This window comes from Petromyzon marinus, chromosome 63 (assembly GCF_048934315.1).
Source record: "Petromyzon marinus isolate PM22_M1 ecotype Great Lakes invasive population chromosome 63, UKy_Petmar_22M1.pri1.0, whole genome shotgun sequence".
NCBI classification, from domain to species: domain Eukaryota; kingdom Metazoa; phylum Chordata; class Hyperoartia; order Petromyzontiformes; family Petromyzontidae; genus Petromyzon; species Petromyzon marinus.
Window position 1 is genome coordinate 6,723,040 of NC_133729.1, and position 24,448 is coordinate 6,747,487.

The 24,448-nt window shown below is 43.5% G+C and overlaps 3 protein-coding genes across 3 annotated transcripts; all 3 read right to left on the reverse strand.

Annotated features, from left to right (window-relative positions):
- Positions 1–3,026: 3,026 nt before the first annotated feature.
- On the reverse strand, positions 3,027–7,051 carry LOC116956098 (CUB and zona pellucida-like domain-containing protein 1). Its single transcript, XM_032977550.2, has 8 exons — positions 6,939–7,051; positions 5,568–5,639; positions 4,855–5,039; positions 4,660–4,760; positions 3,919–4,221; positions 3,736–3,832; positions 3,411–3,582; positions 3,027–3,185 (listed from the first exon to the last, which is right to left on the reverse strand). Exons 1-8 carry the CDS (start codon positions 7,009–7,011, stop codon positions 3,082–3,084), a joined length of 1,107 nt encoding a protein of 368 aa, XP_032833441.2. The 5' UTR covers positions 7,012–7,051; the 3' UTR covers positions 3,027–3,081.
- A 2,477-nt stretch (positions 7,052–9,528) lies between these two features.
- LOC116956091 (CUB and zona pellucida-like domain-containing protein 1) lies at positions 9,529–13,358 on the reverse strand. Its single transcript, XM_032977540.2, has 8 exons — positions 13,244–13,358; positions 12,475–12,546; positions 11,647–11,831; positions 11,441–11,541; positions 10,421–10,723; positions 10,232–10,328; positions 9,908–10,079; positions 9,529–9,687 (listed from the first exon to the last, which is right to left on the reverse strand). The coding sequence occupies exons 1-8, from the start codon at positions 13,314–13,316 to the stop codon at positions 9,584–9,586; spliced, it is 1,107 nt and encodes a 368-aa protein (XP_032833431.2). The 5' UTR covers positions 13,317–13,358; the 3' UTR covers positions 9,529–9,583.
- Positions 13,359–19,833: 6,475 nt separating this feature from the next.
- Positions 19,834–23,493, reverse strand: LOC116956110 (CUB and zona pellucida-like domain-containing protein 1). The gene is made up of 8 exons (XM_032977562.2): positions 23,384–23,493; positions 22,628–22,699; positions 21,833–22,017; positions 21,637–21,737; positions 20,958–21,260; positions 20,770–20,866; positions 20,247–20,418; positions 19,834–19,988 (listed from the first exon to the last, which is right to left on the reverse strand). Exons 1-8 carry the CDS (start codon positions 23,454–23,456, stop codon positions 19,888–19,890), a joined length of 1,104 nt encoding a protein of 367 aa, XP_032833453.2. The 5' UTR covers positions 23,457–23,493; the 3' UTR covers positions 19,834–19,887.
- Positions 23,494–24,448: the final 955 nt, after the last annotated feature.

Below are 24,448 nucleotides of genomic sequence, written 5' to 3' on the forward strand. Positions count from 1 at the left end.
AAAACAGAACGCAAGACCAAGTTCGATACATCAAAGCAATTTAAAAAAATTGCACTGGATTTTTGTTAGTTTCTGAAATCAACAGGTTTCATTGCCAAGCGTGCAAGTTGCCATGCGAGTTTCATTACGCTTTACAACTTTCCCTACACAAGCTTAAAAACGTGCAGTTGAGTGACGTGTGAGAAGCCTCACCTACGAAGCCCGGATCTGCAGACAAAATACCGATTGCACAGAGCACCACGACCCAGGCAAGCAGAGACTCCATGTTGATACTCAGGCGAAAGACAAACGAACGGGGGTCTTATTCGGCCATTTATAGTCGCTGAGGGTTCCCTCTGATTGGTCGCAGGGGCACGCTGTTCAATTACCTCGTGTCTCTCATCGATGCTATGTGTTACGATTACAATGCACTTACTAGAGTCTGGTATGTAGGCATTATCCCTCAATTAAGGAGCGAACAGTCAACTGTGCTCAGGTGAATGAGAACATGTTGCTCGCTTGGAGTAATTCAATGATTTTATTATATTTAAACAATAAGGGTTTTGGAATCACTTATGGAACCTTAATTGAATTTGTTGAAATTGTATACATCAATTAAAAAGCACGCTCTTCCCATATTATAAACGTGCATATTAAAAGGATTAATGTAATCAAATCTGTCTAAATGTGTGGGATCTCGCAAGTTATGCATGAACTGAGCCTGGTTTTGGATGGGTGTCCACCAGTACAAGAGAACCTCGGTCTTGCGATGAAGCCAAGACATGGTAGTACAGTACATAAATTGACATATTTTATGGAAAGAGTTTTGCATTAATTTGCTCTGTCTTAGGATTTAATCTTTCTTTGTATAACTTCAAATGTTATCTTCTTGTATACGTGGGTTTTCTTTGGTCGCTCTGGCATCCTCCCACGTGACTTAAGAATGGAAGTGGCTAAACAACCCAAAGCAAAACATCCGCCTTAAGACTTAACGCGGCTTCCCTGGTTGAATGTATAGCATTGCAAAAGTGTATTATTACTCTTCATAATGCAATCATCATTTTCAACGGTAAATCCGCGGCTGGATGAAAGCCTCGACAAAACACAGCCACTTCTCACGACCCCGTGGTGCAATAATCTGCCTAGCACCTGCAAATGAACTCCATCTCCCTGCGAGATACCCTCTCAGATGCGTTGCATTGCTTGAATGTGTCTCGGTTATTCAATTCCCCCATTTATTAGTAACTCCCTGTCGGAGAATCTAAGATATTATTTAGAGACCACCAACGTAATTTACACAAATACTGGTGACTTTCCTATAAAGAAGATATCTGCATGTTGTTAATGTTTGAACGTTGATGGACCAATTAACTAGCAAAGACAAACATCGTTTTGCAAAAATTCTATTAAGATGTTATTGTAATGCAGGACAGCTCATTAAACACACAGGAATAATCTTTCTAACCACATTTTAATTAGCAAAAACATATTTTAAAAAGCACTGTATACATTTATTTCACTTTTATTTCAAATTAAACTTCGTCATTTTGATACCCGAGCACGTGTTGGCGGCCTTTTCTTTTAAATTCTAACATTTCAGGCAATACATTTCAATTAACCCTCATGGACTAATGTCAAGAAATTTGTGCATTTTAGTCATTAAGGTGAAAGCCGTTATTTTTCCAAACCACGTTTGTGAAAAACCCTTGAAGTTGTCTGCCTGGCATTGGAAAAGTATAGTCACCTTGAATGTTATTTTGCCAAGTGTGGCAACTAGTGTTGTGCAACGCCGATTTTACCATGTTTGAAGCCAATAATATTGGCCTCTAAGAGCTTTGATGATCGGCCATGTCTAGCCATTTCTGGTCCACAACGCTTAAGCACAACGTAAAACTTACAGCACCTTATTCTTGGTTCTTTCGGTAAGTCATGTATAAGGGAAACAATAAAATAATAAAAATATAAAACAATAAAATTATCACGTTTCGACTGCAACAAGCAACGTCGTGAGAATTATATTGTTTTATATTTTGTTTCCCTTCTACGTGACTTTACCGAACGAACCAAGAATATGAATCCCTGCAGTCACGAAAGCTTTAAATCAAAATTTTACAGCACCTTATTAGCTGTAGCGCGGATCATAGGCCACTATAGATCAAATGGTTACTTCCGAGGATTAGCGTTTGATTTCAGACACGAATAGCATTGACCAGTGCCAGATTATCCTAGGAGCAAAAGTGGCTACATATGCTACAAGCCCCGCACTTTCTTCGGCCTCGCGCCAAATACCTTCATGCTATCAATTCCGGTTCAGTGATTCTGCACTTGCTCTATTACAATACTGCCTTCAACTTTTATGAACGACCGGGTTTAAGATTGGTTGATTTGTCGTGTTATCTGGCTGTCTAGCAATTGAAAATATTACTTCACAAATAAAAATATGGTGTTTGTGGTATATTGTTTTTATTTAGGGCCCCAAAATGTGCTACAGGCCCCGCTTGAGGTTAATCCGGCACAGATGTTGGCATAGAGTCCCATGATTTAAGGTTAAAGATATTTTCAAAAGGGATAGTCCCTGTAAATGTGAAGCAATTTATGTGGCCCTAATTATGCCTCTACATGGTCCACAACACCTAGCACATGCGTGCACAACCAATATTATCATGGATGTCCCGAGACCAAACACCACAGCCAAGTAGTAAGGTTTGATCAAGTGTACAGCACTGGAGTAAAGCCACTACATTTATAATTGAGAACGGTGTCACCAGCAAATCACAACTATAAAAATGAAGCAATAGCCTGTTCTGTAAAGATGTTAATTTGCTCAACTTCAAATTATGCAAGATGCCACTGGTCTTATATGCTGGGCCTCAAACCGCAATATTTGTAGCTACAAGCAGCATAGCCATGAAAGTCAAAGATCTTCATCTATAAAAAAGGTATACCTTTCAAATCCCATGTTCATGTCAGTCAGTGTCCCAAGAGGAAAGCATGCAAGGTGACCAGGTGTAGACGTTTCATAAAATAAGCACAATTAAAACCATAAAACAGTTTGAATCAATGCTTTATTTTGCCATCATGTGCACACATTAAACATCTGCATCACTTCTTAGCCAGCATCTTCTTTGAAGCAAAGCCCAAGCCAACAAGAACGATGGAAGCAATCGCTGCAATGGCCACAACACCAGGGTATTCCAGGACCTCCGCTGCAAATTGGACAAGGAAACTGGGTAAGGCGACGTATAGGGAAACATTTCTGCAACTAGACATTTGTACACGTTTAACATCATACTTGGAAACTCATTTTATTACCCTATAAGATCGATTTTAGCCTGTGGTAGGAGTTCTAAAATACAGATTTAACAGTAGACCCTAAAGTAAAGTAGGAAACTGTATTGAAAAATGGTACAATGACAACGTAAAAAACGCACAGCGGGATGGGGAAGCATCCTGGCTGTAGACAAAGGGTCCTCTGGTGAAGATGTAGACCGGGGTATCCACGGTTTCCAAGCTGCTCCTCCTTTTCCTGGCCAGACATGCTTGCTGGCAGCGAGAAGCAGTCAACGAAGCCTTGCAAGCGATCACTGCAGCATGGACGTAAACCTGCAGAGACGGGAGGGCAAAATTAACGTGGATATTGCATTGGGAAATCCTCCCCAGTCCACTATGGCCACACAGCAAAAGTCCTGACAACAGCAACATGCCGCCACCCCAAAGTCAAGATAATTCTTCTGCATTGTGGGACGTTGAGCTCACATATTTGGCATCTTGAGCAGTGAAGGCGAAGGCTGGGAAGGTGAAACGGCGGGCAGTGGCGGTGACGGTGACGTTCACGGTGCTGTCACGCAGGCAGCTAGAGAGAGAAGGGCCACGGATTAAACAGGTGGTGGGCTCGAGTACATTTAAGCCAGTGTCAAGCACAAGAGAAAATTGACGCACCCTTCTTTCACGAGATAGTACTTCAGTGGATCAAGGGGGTTACTGGTGGGAGTCGCGTAGAGGTCGATGGTGAACAGGGTAAGGCCGAGGCCGGTCTTGAGGGACATCTGGAGATAGAGGGTTTGACGCAGCTGCACCACTAGGGGATAGTCGGTGGGCAGGTAAGGCGCCAGGAACGTAAAGCTTTTGTAAAAGTCCATCTTCAGTTCCAGTTCAGCATAGACCGTTTGGTTGAGCACAACCTTTGTGCTGTTGGGCTGGAGTGCCAATGACGACAAGAGCTTCGTCCTCGGAATCTTGCAGCTATTTTGAACAAGGGGATAATACGAAGAGCATCAGTGTCCTGGATTGAACAAATGAAATCGTATCATTGCAACAGCAGAGTTTAGATTTCGATTTAAAGCTTTCGTGACTGCAAGGATTCATCTTCTTTGGTTCTTTCGGTAAAGTCAGTTTAGTTCAAACTACAGTGTATCAAGCCCCTCTGCTCAACCAAATGGGTCACGTGAACAAGTACCAACAATCATGTTTTTCAGTTCGGCAGTCAGTTGTGAAACGAATGACAAATTTAACTTTTGGATAAGACCTTTCATTTGATTGCATGCCAATTAGGACAAAATCCAGGAAATTAATGGAAGGTTCGTCATGACAGGCTTGGTCACGCCATTACATGGAATAGCAAGAATGCAGTTTAGGAAACTGCGAGAATCTACGTGTCAAGCATTAGTTTTGGTCACGTACATTGCATTCACCATGATGTACACGAAGTCGTAGGTGATGATGCCGAATGTGGTACTAGGCAGAGAAATCGTTTGAGAGAAGACGAGGTCTGTGCTCGTTTCCTGTGGGGGAAGATACAAGGCAAATTAGAGATGTTTTTTTTAAAAAGCAGGCATTTAAGATAAAGCACTTTTAAAAAAGGTTAATATTAGAGACCTCAAAGAAGGTGCCACATTCTCCGAGCGAGATGTTGAACGTGATGTACGGCCCAGTTTCCGACAATTTGCATGCAGGAGTTGCAGAGTTCATGACGAGATCAGATGCGCCGTAGCCCAGCAGGACGCTTTTCGCGATCTTGGCAGACATCCTCTCATTGACGCACTCCACCGCGTAGGTCACACCTTGGAAAGACGTTCGAGACCCACGGACATCAGTTATGAAATTTTGCACCGCACATGGAGATACAAAGTGTCTAATGATGGCGTTCATGCAAGGAAGAGCCCAATGCATTTGTAAAATGAGAAACCCCACAAACACTAGTGCAGGTCAGAATTAATTCTTGAAATGCATTGCATGTTGAACAAATTTTGCCCTTTGAGCTGGTGCTTTTTATTCCAAACCTTGTACATTGAACGTACAAATTTTAAATAAAAATGCAAGCCTTCTCTACATGGCACAAACGCATGTTCTGCACAATTTCTAAAACTGTTGGATTGATTGCAAGGTTGCAAAAATAAAAGCCCACAAATGTTAATGCCTATTTGAACCAACTGCACATCACGCAACTTCGTTGCCCCCCCCCAGCACCAAGCCTACAAATCTGCATTACGCTAGTTACAAACCACCAGTGCAGACACGAGGTACAATGCATCGAAATTGAGATTTTCCGAGGTGGCAGTCCCGCGTCACGTGCAAAGCATCGCGTATACCTGCAGGGATCGTCGATGGGGGCAATTCCTCATCATCGATAGCCCTCAAGCCACGGTTGGCAGCTCGATGGCCTTCAAAAGGAGAAGTACAGCAGCGTTAAATATTGCATTTAAAGAACACGTACAAATCTCGCAATATCATTTCTTCCATTTAGTCCTTATGCCCTTAATCGAAGCTTGCTTGACGAGTGTTGTGTACACTAGTCTTGACCGATATAGTATGTCCTGGTAACCAAGAGATCCACGTTTGGTAGGATGTTACAGCTTACTTTAGCAGGAATAATGGATGAGAGTTGAAAGGATTGCAGGCATGGAGGCGTTGATGAACAGCAAGCAAACAAAAAGAAAAGTTCGCTATCATTCGGTACAAGCGAATGCAACTGTATTGGGAAAACATTCTAACAACTACACCAAATCCCTACCCACGGCGGTGGTTTCTGTTGACAAATCCGAGATTTGCACCAAAAAAAATGCAGTTCGATATTTTTTTAATTATCACCCCTCCCGTTTCAGGTTACTCTACATCAATCCAAACAGGACCCAAGAATTCTGGATGCAAAATATAACTGATATTTCACTGGTAGGAACGAAGTTGTAAACCGAGTGTACCAGCCTGCAATAGATTAATGTGTCCGTCCGTCCCCTTTCAATACTTTAACGAAGTGAAATCTCGTGCTGTTGGGTGTAAAAATCAGCAATAGACAGCGCAGCGACTTGATATGTCTTATTGCACCCAACATTTGGAAGTCACATTATCTCATTTGCGAACTTCTACCAGCCCACCCTGCAGGGACCTGCTATTAATTATATTCAACATGCGTTGCATAGTAAGTGTATAGAATAAAAAAACCGTACCAAGTAGCGTCAAGTACACGTACTGCACACCACGATGAGAGCACGCGACTGAAACGACGCGATTGCAAAAAAAGAAGAAACGACGTGGAAGCGAACACACGACCTGTGACCAACAATGGGCTGCATCGGAGACAAGAAGGCGCGCGCGTGCTTCCATCAGCAGCACAGTACTTGATGCATACGCGAATGTTGCAGTCAAATTCACGATGGCCAACATTTGAGGTCATTCAATTGGGATTACACGCAACACCCGCCGTTTATTATAACTTGCCAGGCCAAGTCTGAGAAAGGAAATGTATTCCCAGGTGACGTTCTGAGTAAATCACTAAAAAAAAAAATCTAATGCAAGACCGAGTTCTATACATCAAAGCAATACAAATTTTGCACTGCATTTCTGTTATATAGTTTCTGAAATCAATACGTTTCATTGCCAAGCGTAGGCGTTGCCATGAGGTTTTACAACTTTCTATTCACAAGCTTCAAAACGTGCAGTGAGTGACGTGTGAGAAGCCTCACCTACGAAGCCAGAATCCGCAGACAAAATACCGACTGCGCAGAGCACCACGACCCAGGCAAGCAGAGACTCCATGTTGATACTCAGGCGAAAGACAACGAACGGGGGTCTTATTCGGCCATTTATAGTCGCTGAGGGTTCCCTCTGATTGGTCGCAGTGGCACGCAGTTCAATTACTTCGTGTCTCTCATCGATGCTTTGTGTTCGATTACAATGCACTTACTAGAGTCTGGTATGCAGGCATTACCCATCAATTAAGGAGCGAACAGTCCACTGTGCTCAGGTGAATGAGAACATGTTTCTCGCTTTGAGTAATTCAATGATTTGATTATATTTAAACAATAAGGGTTTTGGAATCACTTATGGAACCTTAATTGAATTTGTTGAAATTGTATACATCAATAAAAAATCAGACTCTTCCCATATTGTAAACGTGCATATTAAAAGGATTAATGTAATCAAATCTGTCTAAATGTGTGGGATCTCGCAAGTTATGCATGGACTGAGCCTGGTTTTGGATGGATGCCCACCAGTACAAGAGACCTCGGTGTTGCGATGAAGCCAAGACATGGTAGAACAGTACATAAATTGACGCATTTTATGGAAAGAGTTTTGCATTCATTTGCTCTGTCTTAGGATTGAATCTATCTTTGTATAGCTTCAAATGCTATCTTCTTGTATACGTGGGTTTTCTTTGGTCGCTCTGGCATCCTTCCACGTGACTTAAGAATGAAAGTGGCTAAACAAACCAAAGCAAAACATCTGCCTTAACACTTAACGCGGCTTCCCTGGTTGAATATATAGAATTGCAAAGTGTATTATTAATCTTCATAATGCAAGCATAATTTTCAAAGGTAAATCCGCGGCTGGATGAAAGCCTCGACAAAACACAGCCACTTCTCACGACCCCGTGGTGCAATAATCCACCTAGCACCTGCAAATGAACTCCATTTCCCTGCCGGATACCCTCTCAGATGCGTTGCATTGTGTCTCGGTTATTCAATTCCCCCAATCATAAGTAACTCCCTGTAGGAGAATCTAAAAGATTATTTACAGACCACCAACGTAATTTACACAATTGCTGGTGACTTTCCTATAAAGCAGATATCTGCACGTTGTTAATGTGTGAACGTTGGACCAATTTAATAGCGAAGACAAACATCGTTTTGCTTAAAACTATATAGATGTTATTGGAAGGCAGTTCAGCTCATTACACACGCATGAATAATCTTAACCATATTTTAATTAGCAAACATTTAAAAAAGCACTAAAACCAGTTCTTGTGTATACATTTCACTTTTGTTTGAAATTAAATTTGGTAATGTTGATACCTGAACACGTGTTGGCAGCCTTTTCTGTTAAGTTCTAACATTTCAGGCAAAGCATTATAACTGGACCTCATGGACTATTGTCAATTTGTGCCTTTTCGTCATTAAGGTGCAAGCCGCTATTTTTCCAAACCACGTTTGTGAAACACCCTTGAAGTTTTCTGTTTGGCATTGAAAAAATATGGTCACCTTGTATGTTTGTGCCAATAGTGTGGCAATTAGTGTTGCGCAATTCCGATTTTACCATGTTTCAAGCCAATAATATTGGCCTGAGGAGAGATTTGATGATCGGCCATGTCTAGCCATTTCTATTTGTAGTCCACAACGCTTAAGCACAATGTAAAACGTACAGCACCTTATTAGCTGCAGCGTGGATCATGGGCCACTATAGATCAAATGGTCACTTCTGAGCATGGCGTTTGAGGGCAGACACGAATAGCATTGACCAGTGGCAGATTATCCTATGAGCAAAAGTGGTTACATATGCTACTGACCCCGCACTTTCTTCGGCCTCGCGCCAAATGCCTTCATGCTATCAATTCCGGTTCAGCGATTCTGCACTTGCTCTATTACAATACCGCCTTCAACTTTTATGAACGACGGAGTTTAAGGTTGGTTGATTTTTCGTATTATGTCTGTATAGCAATTGAAAATTACTTCAATTAAAAATATGGCATTTGCGGTATTTTGTGTTTTTTAGGGCCCAAGATATGCTACAGGCCCCGCATGAGGTCAATCCGGCACAGATGTTGGCAGAGTGCCATGATTTAAGGTTTAAGATATTTTCAAAGGGGTAGTCCTTGTACAAATGTGAAGCAATTTGTGGCCCTAATTATGCCTCTACATGGCCAACACCTAGCACATGCTTGCACAACCAATATTATCATGGATGTCCCGAGACCAAACACCACAGCCAAGTAGTAAGGTTTGATCACGTGTACAGCACTGGAGTAAAGCCACTACATTTATATTTGAGAACGGTGTCACCAGCAATTGCAACTATAAAAGTTAAGCAATAGCCTGTTCTGTCAAGATGTTTTTTTGCTCAACTTCACATTATGCAAGATGCCACTGGTCTTATGCTGGGCCTCAAACCGCAATATTTGTAGCTACAAGCAGCATAACCATGAAGGTCAAAGATCTTAATCTAGAAAAATGTATACCTTTCAAATCCCATGTTCATGTCAGTCAGTGTCCCAAGAGGAAAGCATGCAAGGCCACCAGGTGAAGACGGTTCATAAAATAAGCACCATTAAAGCCAAAAAACAGTTTGAATCCATGCTTTATTTTCCATCACGTGCACACATTAAACATCTGCATCACTTCTTAGCCAGCATCTTCTTTGAAGCAAAGCCCAAGCCCACAAGGACGATGGAAGCAATCGCTGCAATGGCCACAACACCAGGGTAGTCCAGGACCTCCGCTGCAAATTGGACACAGAAACTGGGTAAGGCGACGTATAGTGAAACATTTCTGCAACCAACCATTTGTATATGTTTAACATACTTGGAAACCCATTTTAGAACCCTGCAAGATCGATTTAAGCCTGTGGTAGTTCTAAAATACGGATTTAACAATATAGACCCTAAATTAAAGTATGAAACTGTATTGAAAAATGGTACAATGACAATGTAAAAACGCACAGCGGGATAGGGAAGCATCCTGGCTGTAGACAAAGGGTCCTCTGGTGAAGATGTAGACCGGGGTATCCACGGTTTCCAAGCTGCTCCTCCTTTTCCTGGCCAGACATGCTTGCTGGCAGCGAGAAGCAGTCAACGAAGCCTTGCAAGCGATCACTGCAGCATGGACGTAAACCTGCAGAGACGGGAGGGCAAAATGAACGTGGATATTGCATTGGGAAATCCTCCCCATTCCACTATGGCCGCACAGCAAAAGTGCTGCCAACAGCAACATGCTGCCACCCCAAAGTTGAGATAATTTGCAGCCTTCTGGGATATTGAGCTCACATATTTGGCATCTTGAGCAGTGAAGGCGAAGGCTGGGAAGGTGAAACGGCGGGCAGTGGCGGTGACGGTGACGTTCACGGTTCTGTCACGCAGGCAGCTAGAGAGAGAAGGGCCACAGATTAAAACAGGTGGTAGGCTCGTGTACATTCAAGGCAGAGTCAAGCACTATAGAACAGAAAAGCTACACACCCCTCTTTCACGAGATAGTATTTCCGAGGATCAAGGGGGTCACTGGTGGGAGTCGCGTAGAGGTCGATGGTGAACAGGGTAAGGCCGAGGCCGGTCTTGAGGGACATCTGGAGATAGAGGGTTTGACGCAGCTGCACCACTAGGGGGTAGTCGGTGGGCAGGTATGGCGCCAGGAACGTAAAGCTTTTGTAGAAATCCATCTTCAGTTCCAGTTCAGCATAGACGGTCTGGTTGAGCACAACCTTTGTGCTGTTGGGCTGGAGTGCCGAAGAAGACAAGAGCTTCGTCCTCGGAATCTTGCAGCTATTATGAACAAGGGGATAATACAAAGAAGAGCATCAGTGTCCAGGTCGGAACAAATGAAATCCTATTACAACAGCAGAGTTTAGTTCAAACTACAGTGCATCAAGCCCCTTTACTCAACCAAATGGGTCATGTGAACAAGTACCAATCATGTTTTTCAGTTTGGCAATAAGTTGTAAAACGGAAACAAATTTAGATTTTGGATAAGACTTTTCATTTGAAGGCATTCCAATAAGGACAATATCCAGGAAATTAACAGAAGGGTCGCCATGACAGGCTTGGTCACACCATTACGTGGAAGAGCAATAATGCATACTTTTTGGTTCTATGCGGTAAAGTCACGTAGAATGAGAATAAAATAATAAATTGATAAAATAAAAACACCACAATAATATTCTCACGACGTTTCGGCCACGACACAAGCAGCCTTCATCAGGTGAAGGGGATGAGACTGTCTGGAGGACAGCGCTGGAGTTGTCCTCCAGACAGTCTCGTCCCCTTCACCTGATGAAGGCCGCTTGTGTTGTGGCCGAAACGTCGTGAGAATATTATTGTGTTATTTTATTTTATCAATTTAGTATTTTATTCTCATTCTACGTGACTTTACCGAAAGAACCAAAGATTAATCCTTGCAGTCACGAAAGCTTTAAATCGAAGCAAGCATGCAGTTTAGGAGACTGCGAGAATGTATGTCAAGCATGGCTTTTGGTCACGTACATTGCATTCACCATGATGTACACGAAGTCGTAGGTGATGATGCCGAACGTGGTACTAGGCAGAGAAATCGTCTGAGAGAAGACGAGGTCTGTGCTCGTTTCCTGTGGGGGGGGGGGGGGGGGGGGAAGATACAAGACCCATTAAGAGTCGTTTAAAAGTAGGCAGTTAAGATAAAGCACTTTAATAAATAGGTTAATATTAGAGACCTCAAAGAAGGTGCCGCATTCTCCAAGCGAGATGTTGAACGTGATGTACGGTCCAGTTTCCGACAATTTGCATGCAGGAGTTGCAGAGTTCATGACGAGATCAGAAGCGCCGTAGCCCAGCAGGACGCTTTTCGCGATCTTGGCAGACATCCTCTCATTGACGCACTGCACCTCGTAGGTGACACCTGCGCACCAGTCCATGAGATCCACAACATTATCTTTACACGAAACTTTTTAATACACATGGATATACAAAGTGGTTCTAATAGATCGTATAATACTACTTGGGAAGAGCAAAGCGCAGCATAAAAAAATGTTTTTGTAAAATGAGACCCATTAACAATTGCGCTGGCAAAATCCAAGTAGAGCCAATGCCACAGTCCATTGAATGTGGGCTGCATTTTCCAACTAGTTGGCGCTGGTGGTTCAAAGGACTCGTCCGTTCTTGAGCTGGTCCACTAACATTAAGCAGAGCAGGTTTTGTATACGAAATACTGCGCCCGTTAAACATTGCATAGGTACAACCACCAACACCTTTTTCTACATTAAAGCACATACTTTCATGACCGTGCTCTGAAGTAGTTAGACTGCAATGGATATTACCAATATAAACACCTGCTTGTCGACTGCATCCTCTGATAAGCATATCATTTCGTCACCACCTTCGCATAAACTTCAGCAGATGCACAATTGAACACAGAATTAACGACCCAAACTCTCGCTCATTCAATACACCAGTTCATAACTACGGTGCAGATATGGTGCAAGGCCTCGCAATTTGGAGGACCCTAGTGGTAGTCGTGTCAACGTGTAAAGCATTGCTTATACCTGCTGGGATCGTAGATGGGGGCAATTCCTCATCATCGATCGCCCTCAAGCCACGATTGGCAGCTCGATGTCCTTCAAGAGAAGATCGACAGCACAAAGGTGGAGTTAATGTTGCATCAAAACACGAGTACAAGCATCTCGTACACTCGTGCAACAGCACATCTTCCATTGAGTCATGAAGCTTGTTTGACCATGGTCCGGCACACTAGGTCAAGACTAGAGTTTGTTCATCTTGCTCATTAATAAATGTACTTCAAGTTAATTTAAAACAGACATGAAACACAAGTTCACGAAATCCAGATTAAAGTCGAAAGGAATACAATTAGTGTAGAAATGCAATTAGCGTGTAGGAAGGGGTAGTAAGCAGAGCAGATTTCATGATTAGGTTACACTTAATGTACATAGCAATCAGTATTGGTCAAACTTTCTAATGCCAAAGTACACAAATATTGCCCACAGCAGGGGGGGGGGGGGGGGGGGTTACAGTCGGCAAACTCGGAAATGGTCAAATCCGCGATGGATGACGCTTAAATTTTCCTCAAACAGGATTACACACCACATCCACCCTCCTAGTGAGAAGCTTGCCAGTCAATGCGGGAAAGGGAGACGCGATTCTCAACGATGCTTCCGCGACTAAACGTAATAACCAGTTGCAATCAAACCAATTAAATCCTGCACTGCATACGAGTTTCTCATCGAGTTTCTCTCAAACCGTCAACGATTTTTCTTTGCGAGGGAATATGCAGTGAGCGCCGTGCAAAAACCTCACCCACGAAGTTCGAATCCGCAGTCAAACCACCCACGGCACAGAGCACCACGACCCAGCGAAGCAAAAACGCCATTTTGATGCAAAAGCGCGATACAACGCAATGAGACTCGTGTTCGGCCATTTATAGTCGCTAAGCGGTCCCTCTGATTGGTCACAGTGGCACGCTGTTCAATTAACTCTCGAGCCACTTATTGATGACTTTGTGTTTCGATTGCAATGCACTTACATGAGTCTGGTATGCACGCATTTCCCGTCAATGAAGGAGCGTACATTCCCTTGTATTCAGGTGAATGAGAACAGCCTGCTAGCGCGCATTAATTGGGTGATTTTTTTCGACGACAATCCTTTGAGCTGTGGAATCACTTGAATCAATGTATTTGAATGTGTTGAAATGGTATGCATCAATGAATGATTATACTCTTTCAAGCAAAAAATTAAATGTATTTATAATTGTCCAATCTCGCCGGATCTTGTAAGTTTGGCAGGGATAAACCTGGTTTGTAGTGGGATGTGTGACCACCAGTGCATGAGGCCCCAGATTGCGTAGATGGCGGGAGATGGTAGAACAAAAACCTTCTTTTGTACGGCTGATGTAGATGCAGAGTAACAACTACAATGTCAGATTCAGGTGGTCAAGCCAGGTAACAGGCGTCATGAGTAGCGGAGTGTATCGGTGTGATGTCACCTTCGTATTTGTTGATCAGATAATTGCGTTGTTAGACGTTGTATGGCCTGTTCTGGATGACCACAGTCGCACACTGGAGAGTTTTTAACTTTCCATGTGTGCATCAGTTGTCCGCATCTGCCGTCCGCATCTGCCATGGTTTGTGCGGACACGGTTTGGGGTGGACTGTGAGCTTCGTAGGAGATCAAATCCTGGGATCGTGTGCGTTGGGTCCAGCAATGGATTCAGCTTACAGTTTTTCATTCATTTGTACTAATTTGGGGTTGAATCTTATCGATGTCCTCGTTTATTCTATTTTCTCAAAGAACACTAGTTTCCTCCCTGTGTCCAGCACATATTACTGGAATTGGCCAAACCCTCCGCAGCCCTGATGGACTCCAACAATTACATGGAGGAGTTACAGCAACATCTACAAAAGGACTTCAAATTAATGCCCTAAAACTAATTCCATAAAACTGGTATTCAAAGCTAAAATGACCAAAATTATGCTATTCTTCAGCTGCCCCAAACCTGTCTCGCCACTTATGCATATTGTTGTTCTGGACTGACACCATAATGACCAGTTTAACAACTTTAAATATCTCTGCAGTATTTGTTACTTGAAACTGTCTTTCAGGACACATAGACCACATGACCAACAAGTTAATAATAACATAATTCGATTCCTATACTTAAAAATTGGCTGTATTCCACATCGACTCCGCCTTAATATATAGTTCTCGCAACAATCCTGCCTAAATTTGATCATTGACCACCATCTACCGCCTACCATAGAACTCTGTACATAAACTCAAATCTGTCCTCCCTTAATATCCAGAGAGACCATCACTGGGCAGTCTTCATCCTAAATGTCCTCGCAAATAATTTCACCAGTTTCGGGAAGTAACACTTTATTCCTTTGACTCCAGAACATTGCCTTAGATCTGCCTTTTAATTCATACTTAAAATTGCAATTGTTAAACCTTTTTTGGGTAAATAAAGTTTTTTTCACTTTGCTGGAATATGCGTTCCACTTATATGGAGCTTGGTTTCCTCCCTTCAGTACCCCTCTTTATCTTCCTATTAAACTAAAGCACAGGGATTACTTGCACCTGAACCTAACAGTTTTCAGGCGCATCTTGCGCCCAAATGGTTGCATTATTTTTCGATTCACGTGTGTTTTTGTCACTGAGATGAAAATAAGCTTTACTTACTACAGCCGCCTACGGGGTGTATGCGATGACAGTGCATCGCACGCCGTGCTGTGCTAGAGCCGGCCTCACACAGCAACCCACCCGGTGATGTCCGCGATGTAGTGACATCGCACGCCACGGCCCTCTCGGGCCGACACCATACAGTGACATCCCCGATGTCACTACACTTGCGAGGACATTTAGGATGAAGACTGCCCACTTGCACCTGAACCGAACAGTTGTCTGGCGCATCTTGCTCCCACGTGTTTACAGTCTTTTTCGATTCACGTGTGTGTTTGGCACTGAGATGAAAATAAACTTGACTTACATCTGTACCTAACTTTTCCTGATGACTCTTGCTCCCATTATACTGGGGGTGTTTTTATTTTATTAATGGAGGTTTATTTACAGCCATAAATTTATTTAACGAGTGTTATTTCACGCGAATTCCCACAGTCAAAACAGCAGATACATTAATAAAATAGAGATAGATTATTATTTTAAAAAAATGTTAATTGAGTGGACTTCAGCCCACATTTCCACAGAGCGACTTTGCAGCCTCCTCTTCCAGCAAGTTCAGGGTTACCGCTAAATGCACTTTCCAGCCAAAGACGATGTGCACCATGGTCTCCTGCTCCCCGCAATCACACAGTAACCTGTCACGTAGGCCCCATCGATGTTCGGAAGCAGCCCACACTCCCTGGTCACACCGCAAGCGGTTTAACTGTCCCCATTTGTGCCTTGTGAAGTCGAAGCCAGTTATCTGGACGGATGGATGGCTTATGAAGTCTATTTTTTGGCACTTTTTACAGCTCTCTATTCGTGGCTCCAGGTAGTTTGGGGTAACCCACATCACTCTTCGGACCGTGGTTTTGCCCACACTGGGTGTCGAGACTTCAGGCGCATTGGTGGTAGCTTGAAAATGTCGACACGAAGGGGTGACGCCGGTGCCGCGTGTACTTTGTGCGGCATCTTGGTCACTGCCACTTGGCGACAAATTCTTCGGTGGGGGGATGTTGCACAACACAGGCAGCCATTATAGTGGGGTTGTCTTTGTTGCACCAGATATCATTCTCATTGTAACATTCAGCTGAACGTCCACCAATTTGGTGTGAGCTGATCGAGTACATATGGGTGTACAGTCTTTCCATTGCAGAGTAGCACAGACAGGCCCGCCGTACATCGTGGCAGGGCACCAGCGCCCCACATTGAGCCAGCCAGCCAGCCCGGCCAGCAGACAATTACACGAGCACAACTTGGCAGTGGTCTTCTCTAGGTCATAACGGTACGTCAGGCTCCTGTCCAATGTCGCTCCATGGAAAAACCGGGTCCTGGGGTAGTTGTTCAGAACAGGGCATGACGCTAGCATTTGATGGCTGTGAGTTGCACTGACCCAGTAGCGGTCCGGTGAATAATCCCGTTTCCACCTGGCTGAGTGGAAGGTGCCACGCTTTAATGCTTTCGTGACTGCAATGATTAATCTTCTTTGGTTCTTTCGGTAAAGTCACGTAGAATGAGAATAAAATATTGTGTTATTTTATTTTATCAATTTATTATTTTATTCTCATTCTACGTGACTTTACCGAAAGAACCAAAGAAGAGGTGCCACGCTGTTTAGGGTCGTGTACCAAGTGAAAATCATGCTGTGATGCCCACTCCGCAAGTGCCTCGACATTGTAATCAGACACTGCTTATCCCCTCTCTGGCTGTTAAAATCTCCCACGAATTTTGCATGATGCTGACACCTCGGTCAACTCACTGGTATACCCCTTGAGTCATTTGGTGGTTACATTTTGACTTAAAACTTTCGTGAGTGCAGGAATTTATATTCTTTAGTTTTTTCGGGAAAGTCACGTAGATATAATTTTTTTAAATAAAAAATAAAGTGAAATAATAGTGATATTTGTATTCATTTCATTTGTATTTTTTCTATATAAAAATAAAGTGAAAAAAGTGATATTTTTATTAACTTAATTTATTATGTATTTTTATTTTTTCTATCGACGTGACTACCGAAAAAAACAAAGAATATAATTTGGTGGTTTATGTACATTGCAGACAATAGCATCGCAGACATAAGAGGGTGGCAGCAGCTCGATATCAACCAGTTTACATTTGACGTACATTGCATGGCCATATTTGGAGTGAAATGAGTAACAGACCAGGTCAAATCCAGCGACTGTATCTGGACACGCCCTGCTTGGTCGTCAGAAACATGTTTCTCCTGTACACAGACGACGTCGATATTGTGTAAAGTGTTCTTCACGGAGGCACACACTTGAACTTGGAGGCAACACGTTTATTACTACACCCCAACAGGGTACTACATAACACATAACGAATAGATGGTAACTACCACGGTTAACTCAGACCCCAACGGGATAACTACTCATCTGAGTCAGGTCAGTAACGTACTGCCTGACTCACGATGCCGAACGTGATGACCGAAGACCGAAGAGCGAGGAGACGTAACACCGCGGGTTGATTCCTGAAGACAGCCCTGATCGGTGCTCGGGACTTCCCTTTTATGCCCCTGAGCGTAGCCTGGTTCCGCCCTAGGCCACGCCCCCTTTTAAATCCTACTTGAATGTTCTGGGCCTTATGTCACGTGTCCCTCTCGCCACCCCTTGGCCCCCCTCGATACCTTCTTCTGTTCACGTGCTCCCTCGGGTTCACCCAGATTGTCATGTCCTGACGTGCCCTCTCTCTGGCCGTCACCAAAAGCATGCCCCCTAGGGCCCGCTTCTATGCCATGCACACTCTGGTGCCAGAGAGAGACGCTAACATGCACAGTACCATCCTTCTTCCGATAGTTCGCGCTAGACGCCATAGTGATTCAATATACGTCACGACACATGCATGACATCACGTTTAGCCGCAGATCGTCCTTCCACATTAAGCTGAAGAACGCCGAGTGCTGGCGCCTCTGCCCCGGAACCGAAGGCTTGGCCAGGAGGTGTAACTGGTGTAACTTTCGTCACGTATCGGGCAGGATCACGATTCGACCAGCTAGCTGCAGCTTTGGCTTCCCCAGACAACCATTAAAAACCCGTTTGATAGTTACGCTATTTCCTTAAGGATCCTGTACTCGTTCTCTGCTATATTGATGTTTTTTTGTTGCCATAATATTTTCCAATGTCTTTCTGAATCACTTTTCGCCAAATTATGTTGCATTGTTCAGTTTCCATTGTAAAAAATTTTTGGAGACATCGTCATAACGTGGCTGGGGAATGTTTTTGTGTACTGTAGTTTTAGACATTTTGAAAGAGAGTAGACAATCGATTATAGTTGATCTGATTTGCGGGTAACCACACACCTGAGATTTAGACACATTAACGCATGGATTTTCACTAACCCCAAATTAATTATCTAACTATTTATTATTCTTGCAATTGTTTGATAAAAGCCATGTGCTTAAACCAAACAAATATAAGCTCCAGTTAATCAAAAGACAACATGAACACCTCAACAGTAAAGTAGTTGCATATAGTTACAAGTGGGCGGAGTTTGATTGATTGGCGTGGCTCTTCTTTCCACTGAGTGGGCAGTCTTCTGCACAGGAGCAGTACAATGTTCACGGAGTACACAATTGGTCAATCGTCAGTGTACATTCTAAATGGAGAGAGTAACAATTGAAATCGCCGGTTGTTTCAGAGCGATTTATCCAATTTCGTGAGTTTCAATTTTCTAAACTGTGCAATGGAAAACAAATGTTTCGACTTGGAAATCAGAAACTGGAAAGTAAATCACGTAGAAATAAAATAATAATGGAATACGACATTTTAGTTGGAACAAGCAACCATCATGTAAGAATGAATGATACCAGACACGGGTGTCTGTGTCTTTGTGCATGTGTCTGCCTATGCTCTTCCGTGTTTTATCATTCATTTTTACCCGATTTTTGCTTGTGTTGCAAATGAAACGTTTTCTATTTTTATTTCATTTTCAATGGTCAATGTACACTTTAAATTATACTACAGTCCTCAGCACGGATAATCGAGATTGTTTTGGCCTAAGGTTTGGTCGTGAAAGATTCAGTAGTGTTCCACTTTTAATTAGATCCTAACCAAGGCGCTGGACAATGAACTCTGGTACAAGATGGCTAGGTAGATGAAACCAGAGTGGATGGGATATGTAAAGTGGTGGTGCGTGGAATAAAACGATGTAAAGGAAATTATTGGATAGGCAACCACGGGGCATTGGAGACAGTGAAGGCGTTTGTATGGGGAGAACAAGGAGGGCTAGAGAACAAGTTGGGTTTGAAGATGCTCAACATAGGGTGTCTACAGGCAGTGATTGGGGTATATTACAATCACCACAGCTATATTCTTATTCAGCATTTTGGTTTATGCATTTCCAGAATTCTTTACAATGATTTTTCAGGATCGGTCCAGTCCAATAAACCTTTCCACAGTCCTAAGGAGTGATTGGCGAAAGTCTTGTTCCCAGATATGCTCGATCCATTCGTGTCATTAGAAGCAAAATGCTGGTTAATTGCACCGCAATTTATCCAGGGAGAGCCTCGGAGGCGCGCCGAGCAGGGGGCACAATTCCATTCTAAATACCTCAGAATGCATGTCAGCTTCATGCAGTGGAGATGCTTGCATTAAGAGATTCAACCGAATGTGGACCTTTCAAGGTTACAATCTGAAATAGCTTTTTAATCAAGGGTGTGAGCGTGCAAGGCAACGAGGTGAAGACGTTGTTCAATAAGCACCACTAAAGCCAAAAAACACGTTCGAATCCTTGCTTTATTCCATGACGTGGGTACATGTTCAACATCTGCATCACTTCTTAGCCAGCATCCTCTTCGAAGCAAAGCCCAAGCCCACGAGGATGATGGAAGCAACTGCTGCAATGGCCACCACAGGGTAGTTCAGGATCTCCGCTGTAAAGGAGGCAATAGATGGGGCAGCAGGTAAGGCACGGTAATAGCAAACACATTATGCAATTAGAACACCAGAATGCATTCAAAATTGGGAAATCGTTGAAGAAATTTGCAAGAGGAATTAATTCTAGCTTGCTGGATTGGCACTTTGGTTAGAGGGTCTAGAGTATTGGAAGAGGAGACCTGGCCTAAAACAAGTGCAAATCATTATCATGTTGCTTTAGAAACCAGCACGACGCTACTGATAGGGCAACGCACAGCGGGATAGGGCGGCATCCTCGCTGTAGACAAAGGGTCCTCTGGTGAAGATGTAGACCGGGGTATCCACGGTTCCCAAGCTGCTCCTCCTCTTCCTGGCCAGACATCCTTGCTGGCAGCGAGAGGCAGTCAAAGAAGCCTTGCAAGCTATCATTGCAGCGTGGACGTACACCTGCAGAGCATAATGAAAATAGGGAGGTTGTTAATAAAAGTACTTGCAATTTAAGGGAATGGGAACACCCCAGAGACACCCAAGAGTCCTGCAGGTTTGAGCGTGTGCAATCTAATCCAATCATTAGCAAGCAATGTTTCACCATGAGAAGTGCCACAGATTTCGAAGTTCAAACAAGTGTTAATATAATGAGGAAAGGCCATTCCCGAACCGAAGTCCTAAATTAGACGAATGTTCAAGTTGTAAATACGTGCGCAGGACATTCTTGATGCAAGGCAAAGCGTAGCCAAGGCTAGACCCTACCACTCGAAGTTCGTGATCGCTGTTAGCATGGTGGGACGTTGAGCTCACGTATTTAGTATCTTGAGCAGTGAAGGCAAAGGCTGGGAAGGTGAAGCGGCGGGCAGTGGCGGTGACGGTGACGTTCACGGTGCTGTCACGCAGACAGCTGGAGAGAGAAGGGCCACAGATTAAACAGGTGGTAGGCTCGAGTACATTCAAGCAAGAGTCAGGCACTAGGGAACAGAAAAGCTACGCACCCCTCTTTCACGAGATAGTATTTCCGCGGATCAAGGGGGTCACTGGTGGGAGTCGCGTAGAGGTCGACGGTGAACAGGGTAAGGCCGAGGCCGGTCTTGAGGGACATCTGGAGATAGAGGGTTTGACGCAGTTGCACCACTAGGGGGTAGTCAGTGGGCAGGAATGGCGCCAGGAACGTAAAGCTTTTGTAGAAATCCATCTTCAGTTCCAGTTCAGCATAGACGGTCTGGTTGAGCACAACCTTTGTGCTGTTGGGCTGGAGTGCCAAAGAAGACAAGAGCTTCGTCCTCGGAATCTTGCAGCTATTATAAAAATGAAGGGGATAATACATGGAAGAGCATTAGTGTTTAGGTCTGAACAAATGAAATTTTATTACAATAGTAGAGTTCAGTTCAAACTATGGCGCATCAAGTACTTGTTCACGTGACCAAATGGATTACGTGAATAAGTACCAACAATCATGTTTTTTTCAGTTCAGCAGTAAGTTGTGAAACGAATGTCAAATTTAGCTTTTGGACAAGACCTTTTATTTGAAGGCATTCCAATTAGGACAATATCCAGGAAATTAACAGAAGGGTCGTCACGACAGGCTTGGTTACGCCATTACGTGGCATAGCAAGAATGCAGTTTAGAAGACTGCGAGAACGTACGTGTCAAGCATGGCTTTTGGTTACATACATTGCATTGACCATGATGTACACGAAGTCGTAGGTGATGATGCCAAACGTGGTACTGGGCAGAGAAATCGTTTGAGAGAAGACGAGGTCTGTGCTCGTTTCCTGTAGGGGGGGAAGATACATGGCACATTCGATTTGTTTTTAAAAAAGCTGGCTCTTAAGATAAAGCACTTGGGAAAAAGTTTGATATTAGAGACCTCAAAGAAGGTGCCGCATTCTCCGAGCGAGATGTTGAACGTGATGTACGGTCCAGTTTCCGACAGTTTGCATGCAGGAGTTGCAGAGTTCATGACGAGATCAGAAGCGCCGTAGCCCAGCAGGACGCTTTTCGCGATCTTGGCAGACATCCTCTCATTGACGCACTGCACCTCGTAGGTGACACCTGTACACCAGTCCATTAGGAGACCCAGGACATTGTCTTCACAAAAGTTCGCAGCATATGGATATATAAAGAGAGTCTAATAGATCACACAATTCTCATTAGGAAGAACAAAGCGCACCATTTTGAAACATTCGTGAAATGAGACCCATAAACAATAGCGCAGGCCAAAATAATTAGAGCCAATGTCAGTGCATTGAATGTTGGTTATTTTTTTTCAAACTGGTGGGTGCTTTGGTTTCAAGGAGTAGCCCGTTCTTGAGCTGGTGCACTACATTAAGCAGAGCAGGTTTCGTACACGAAATACTGCACCCGATAAACATTGCATAGGTTCAACCACCTACAGCTTTATGTACATTAGAGCAGCACATACTTTTATAACCGCGCCCAGAAGTGGTTAATTAGACTGCAATGAATATTACCAATATACACACCTGCTTGTCACCTGCACGCTCCAAGCACATAATTTCGTCACCACCTTTGGAAAACTTCAGCAGTTGCACAATTGAACACACAAACGACGCAACAAACCCTACGGTGCAGATATGGTCCAAGGCATCAGAAGTGTGATGACCCGTGGCAGTCATGTTAATGTGTACAGCATTGCTTATACCTGCTGGGATCGTAGATGGGGGCAATTCCTCATCATCGATCGCCCTCAAGCCACGGTTGGCAGCTCGATGTCCTTCAAGAGAAGATCGACAGAACAAAAGGGAAGTTAATGTTCCATCAAAATACGAATAGAAACAGCTCGTACACTCGTGCAACAGCGCATCTTCGGTTTTGTAATGAAGCTTGTTTGATCATGGTCTAGCACACTAGGTCAAGTCCAAACTTTTCCCATTTTGCTAACCAACAAATGTAACTTAGAAAAGTTATAGAATTGAAATAAAAAAGTCCACTCTAAATTCAGATGGAAAGTTCAAAGGAACACAGATGCAATGAGAGTTGCTTACCCCTACCTTACAGCGAACCAAGCTCGTAAATGTTCTGCTTAACATACAATCGGTATTGGTCAAACATTCTAAGTCTATAAAGGGTCCACCAAAACCCTGCCGATAAAAGGGGGTTACGGTCATAAAACTCAAATGGTTAAATTTGCGATGGGTGACGTTTAATTTCACTCAAATGAGATTACACATTAAATCCATCCTAGTGTGAAACGTGCCAGTCAATGCACGAAAAGGCGACGCGATTCTCAACGATGCTTTTGTGACTGAACAAAAAACGTAATGACCAGTTCAAAAAAAAATCAAACCAACTCAATCCTGCGCTGCATACGAGTTTCCCCACGGAGTTCTGTCGAACCTTCAACGATTGTTTTTCCCAAGTCAGGGACTATGCAGTGAGCACAGTGCGAAATCCTCACCCACGAACTCAGAATCGGCAGACAAAACACCCACAGCACAGACCACTACGACCCAACAAAGAAAACCCGCCATCTTGATGCTGACGCGAAATACACCTCAATGGTTGTCTTGTTCAGCCATTTATAGTCGCTAAGCGTTCCTCTGATTGGTCGCAGTGGCACGCTGTTCAATTAACTTTCGAGCCACTTATTGATCACTTTGTGTTTCGATTGCAATGCACTTACATGAGTCTGGTATGCACGCATTTCCCGTCAATGAAGGAGCGTACATTAGCTTGTTTTGAGGTGAATGAGAACAGCCTGCAAGGTCATGGTAATTAGGTTATTTGATTAGATTACAATAATATGAGCTGTGGAATCACTTTTATTACTTTTAATGAATGTGCTGAAATTGTATGCGTGAATGATTATACTCCATCAAACAGATAATTAAACGTATTTATACGTGTCCAATCTTGCCGCATCTTGCAAGCTCAGCAGGGCTGAACTTTGTTTGTGTTTGGATGATTGACCGTCAGTGCATCAGGCCACAGATTGCCGAGCAGCTGGGATATAGCAAAACAGTAATCTTCTTCTTTCGTGTGGCTGATGTACATGCAGAGCAACAACTACAATTTCACATTCAGGTGATCAAGACAGATAACGGCGTCAGGAATATCGGAGTGTAACGCTGTGACGTATCCATCGTATTTGTGGATCGGGCATTACATAGATATATGCTTTGCGGTTTGTTCTGGAAGACCACAGTCGCACTTTGGAGAGTTTTTCATTTTCCATTTGTGCATCAGGAATCCGTATCTGCCCTTGTTTGTGTGGATGCAGGTTTGGGTGGACCATGAGCTCCGTGGAAGATCAAACCCGGGGATCTTCTGCGTTGGGTCTAGCAATGGACTCAGCTCATATCAACAGTTTTTCATTTATTAGGACTGCCTTTGGGTTGAATCTATATTTTTGGAGCCCTCATCAATGTCCTCTCGTTTTGGGGGTTTGTCAGAGAACGAAAGTTTCCTCCCACGTTTCCAGCACATATTACTGGAATTGGCTAAATACTCTACAGCCCTTGAT

Excerpts from the sequence above, each read along its gene's own strand:
- LOC116956091 (XM_032977540.2), bottom strand. The coding sequence starts at position 13,316 with ATGGCGTTTTTGCTTCGCTGGGTCGTGGTGCTCTGTGCCGTGGGTGGT. Across the intron at positions 12,547-13,243 it reads TGCGGATTCGAACTTCGTGG|GACATCGAGCTGCCAATCGT; the intron begins GTGAGGTTTTTG and ends CTTCTCTTGAAG. Across the intron at positions 10,080-10,231 it reads CTGCTCAAGATGCCAAATAT|GTTTACGTCCATGCTGCAGT; the intron begins GTGAGCTCAATA and ends CCGTCTCTGCAG.
- LOC116956098 (XM_032977550.2), bottom strand. The coding sequence starts at position 7,011 with ATGGAGTCTCTGCTTGCCTGGGTCGTGGTGCTCTGCGCAGTCGGTATT. Across the intron at positions 5,640-6,938 it reads TGCGGATTCTGGCTTCGTAG|GCCATCGAGCTGCCAACCGT; the intron begins GTGAGGCTTCTC and ends CTCCTTTTGAAG. Across the intron at positions 5,040-5,567 it reads CCCATCGACGATCCCTGCAG|GTGTGACCTACGCGGTGGAG; the intron begins GTATACGCGATG and ends CGTCTTTCCAAG.
- LOC116956110 (XM_032977562.2), bottom strand. The coding sequence starts at position 23,456 with ATGGCGGGTTTTCTTTGTTGGGTCGTAGTGGTCTGTGCTGTGGGTGTT. Across the intron at positions 21,261-21,636 it reads TACATCATGGTCAATGCAAT|CTGCAAGATTCCGAGGACGA; the intron begins GTATGTAACCAA and ends TTTTTATAATAG. Across the intron at positions 19,989-20,246 it reads GGATGCCGCCCTATCCCGCT|CGGAGATCCTGAACTACCCT; the intron begins GTGCGTTGCCCT and ends CCTCCTTTACAG.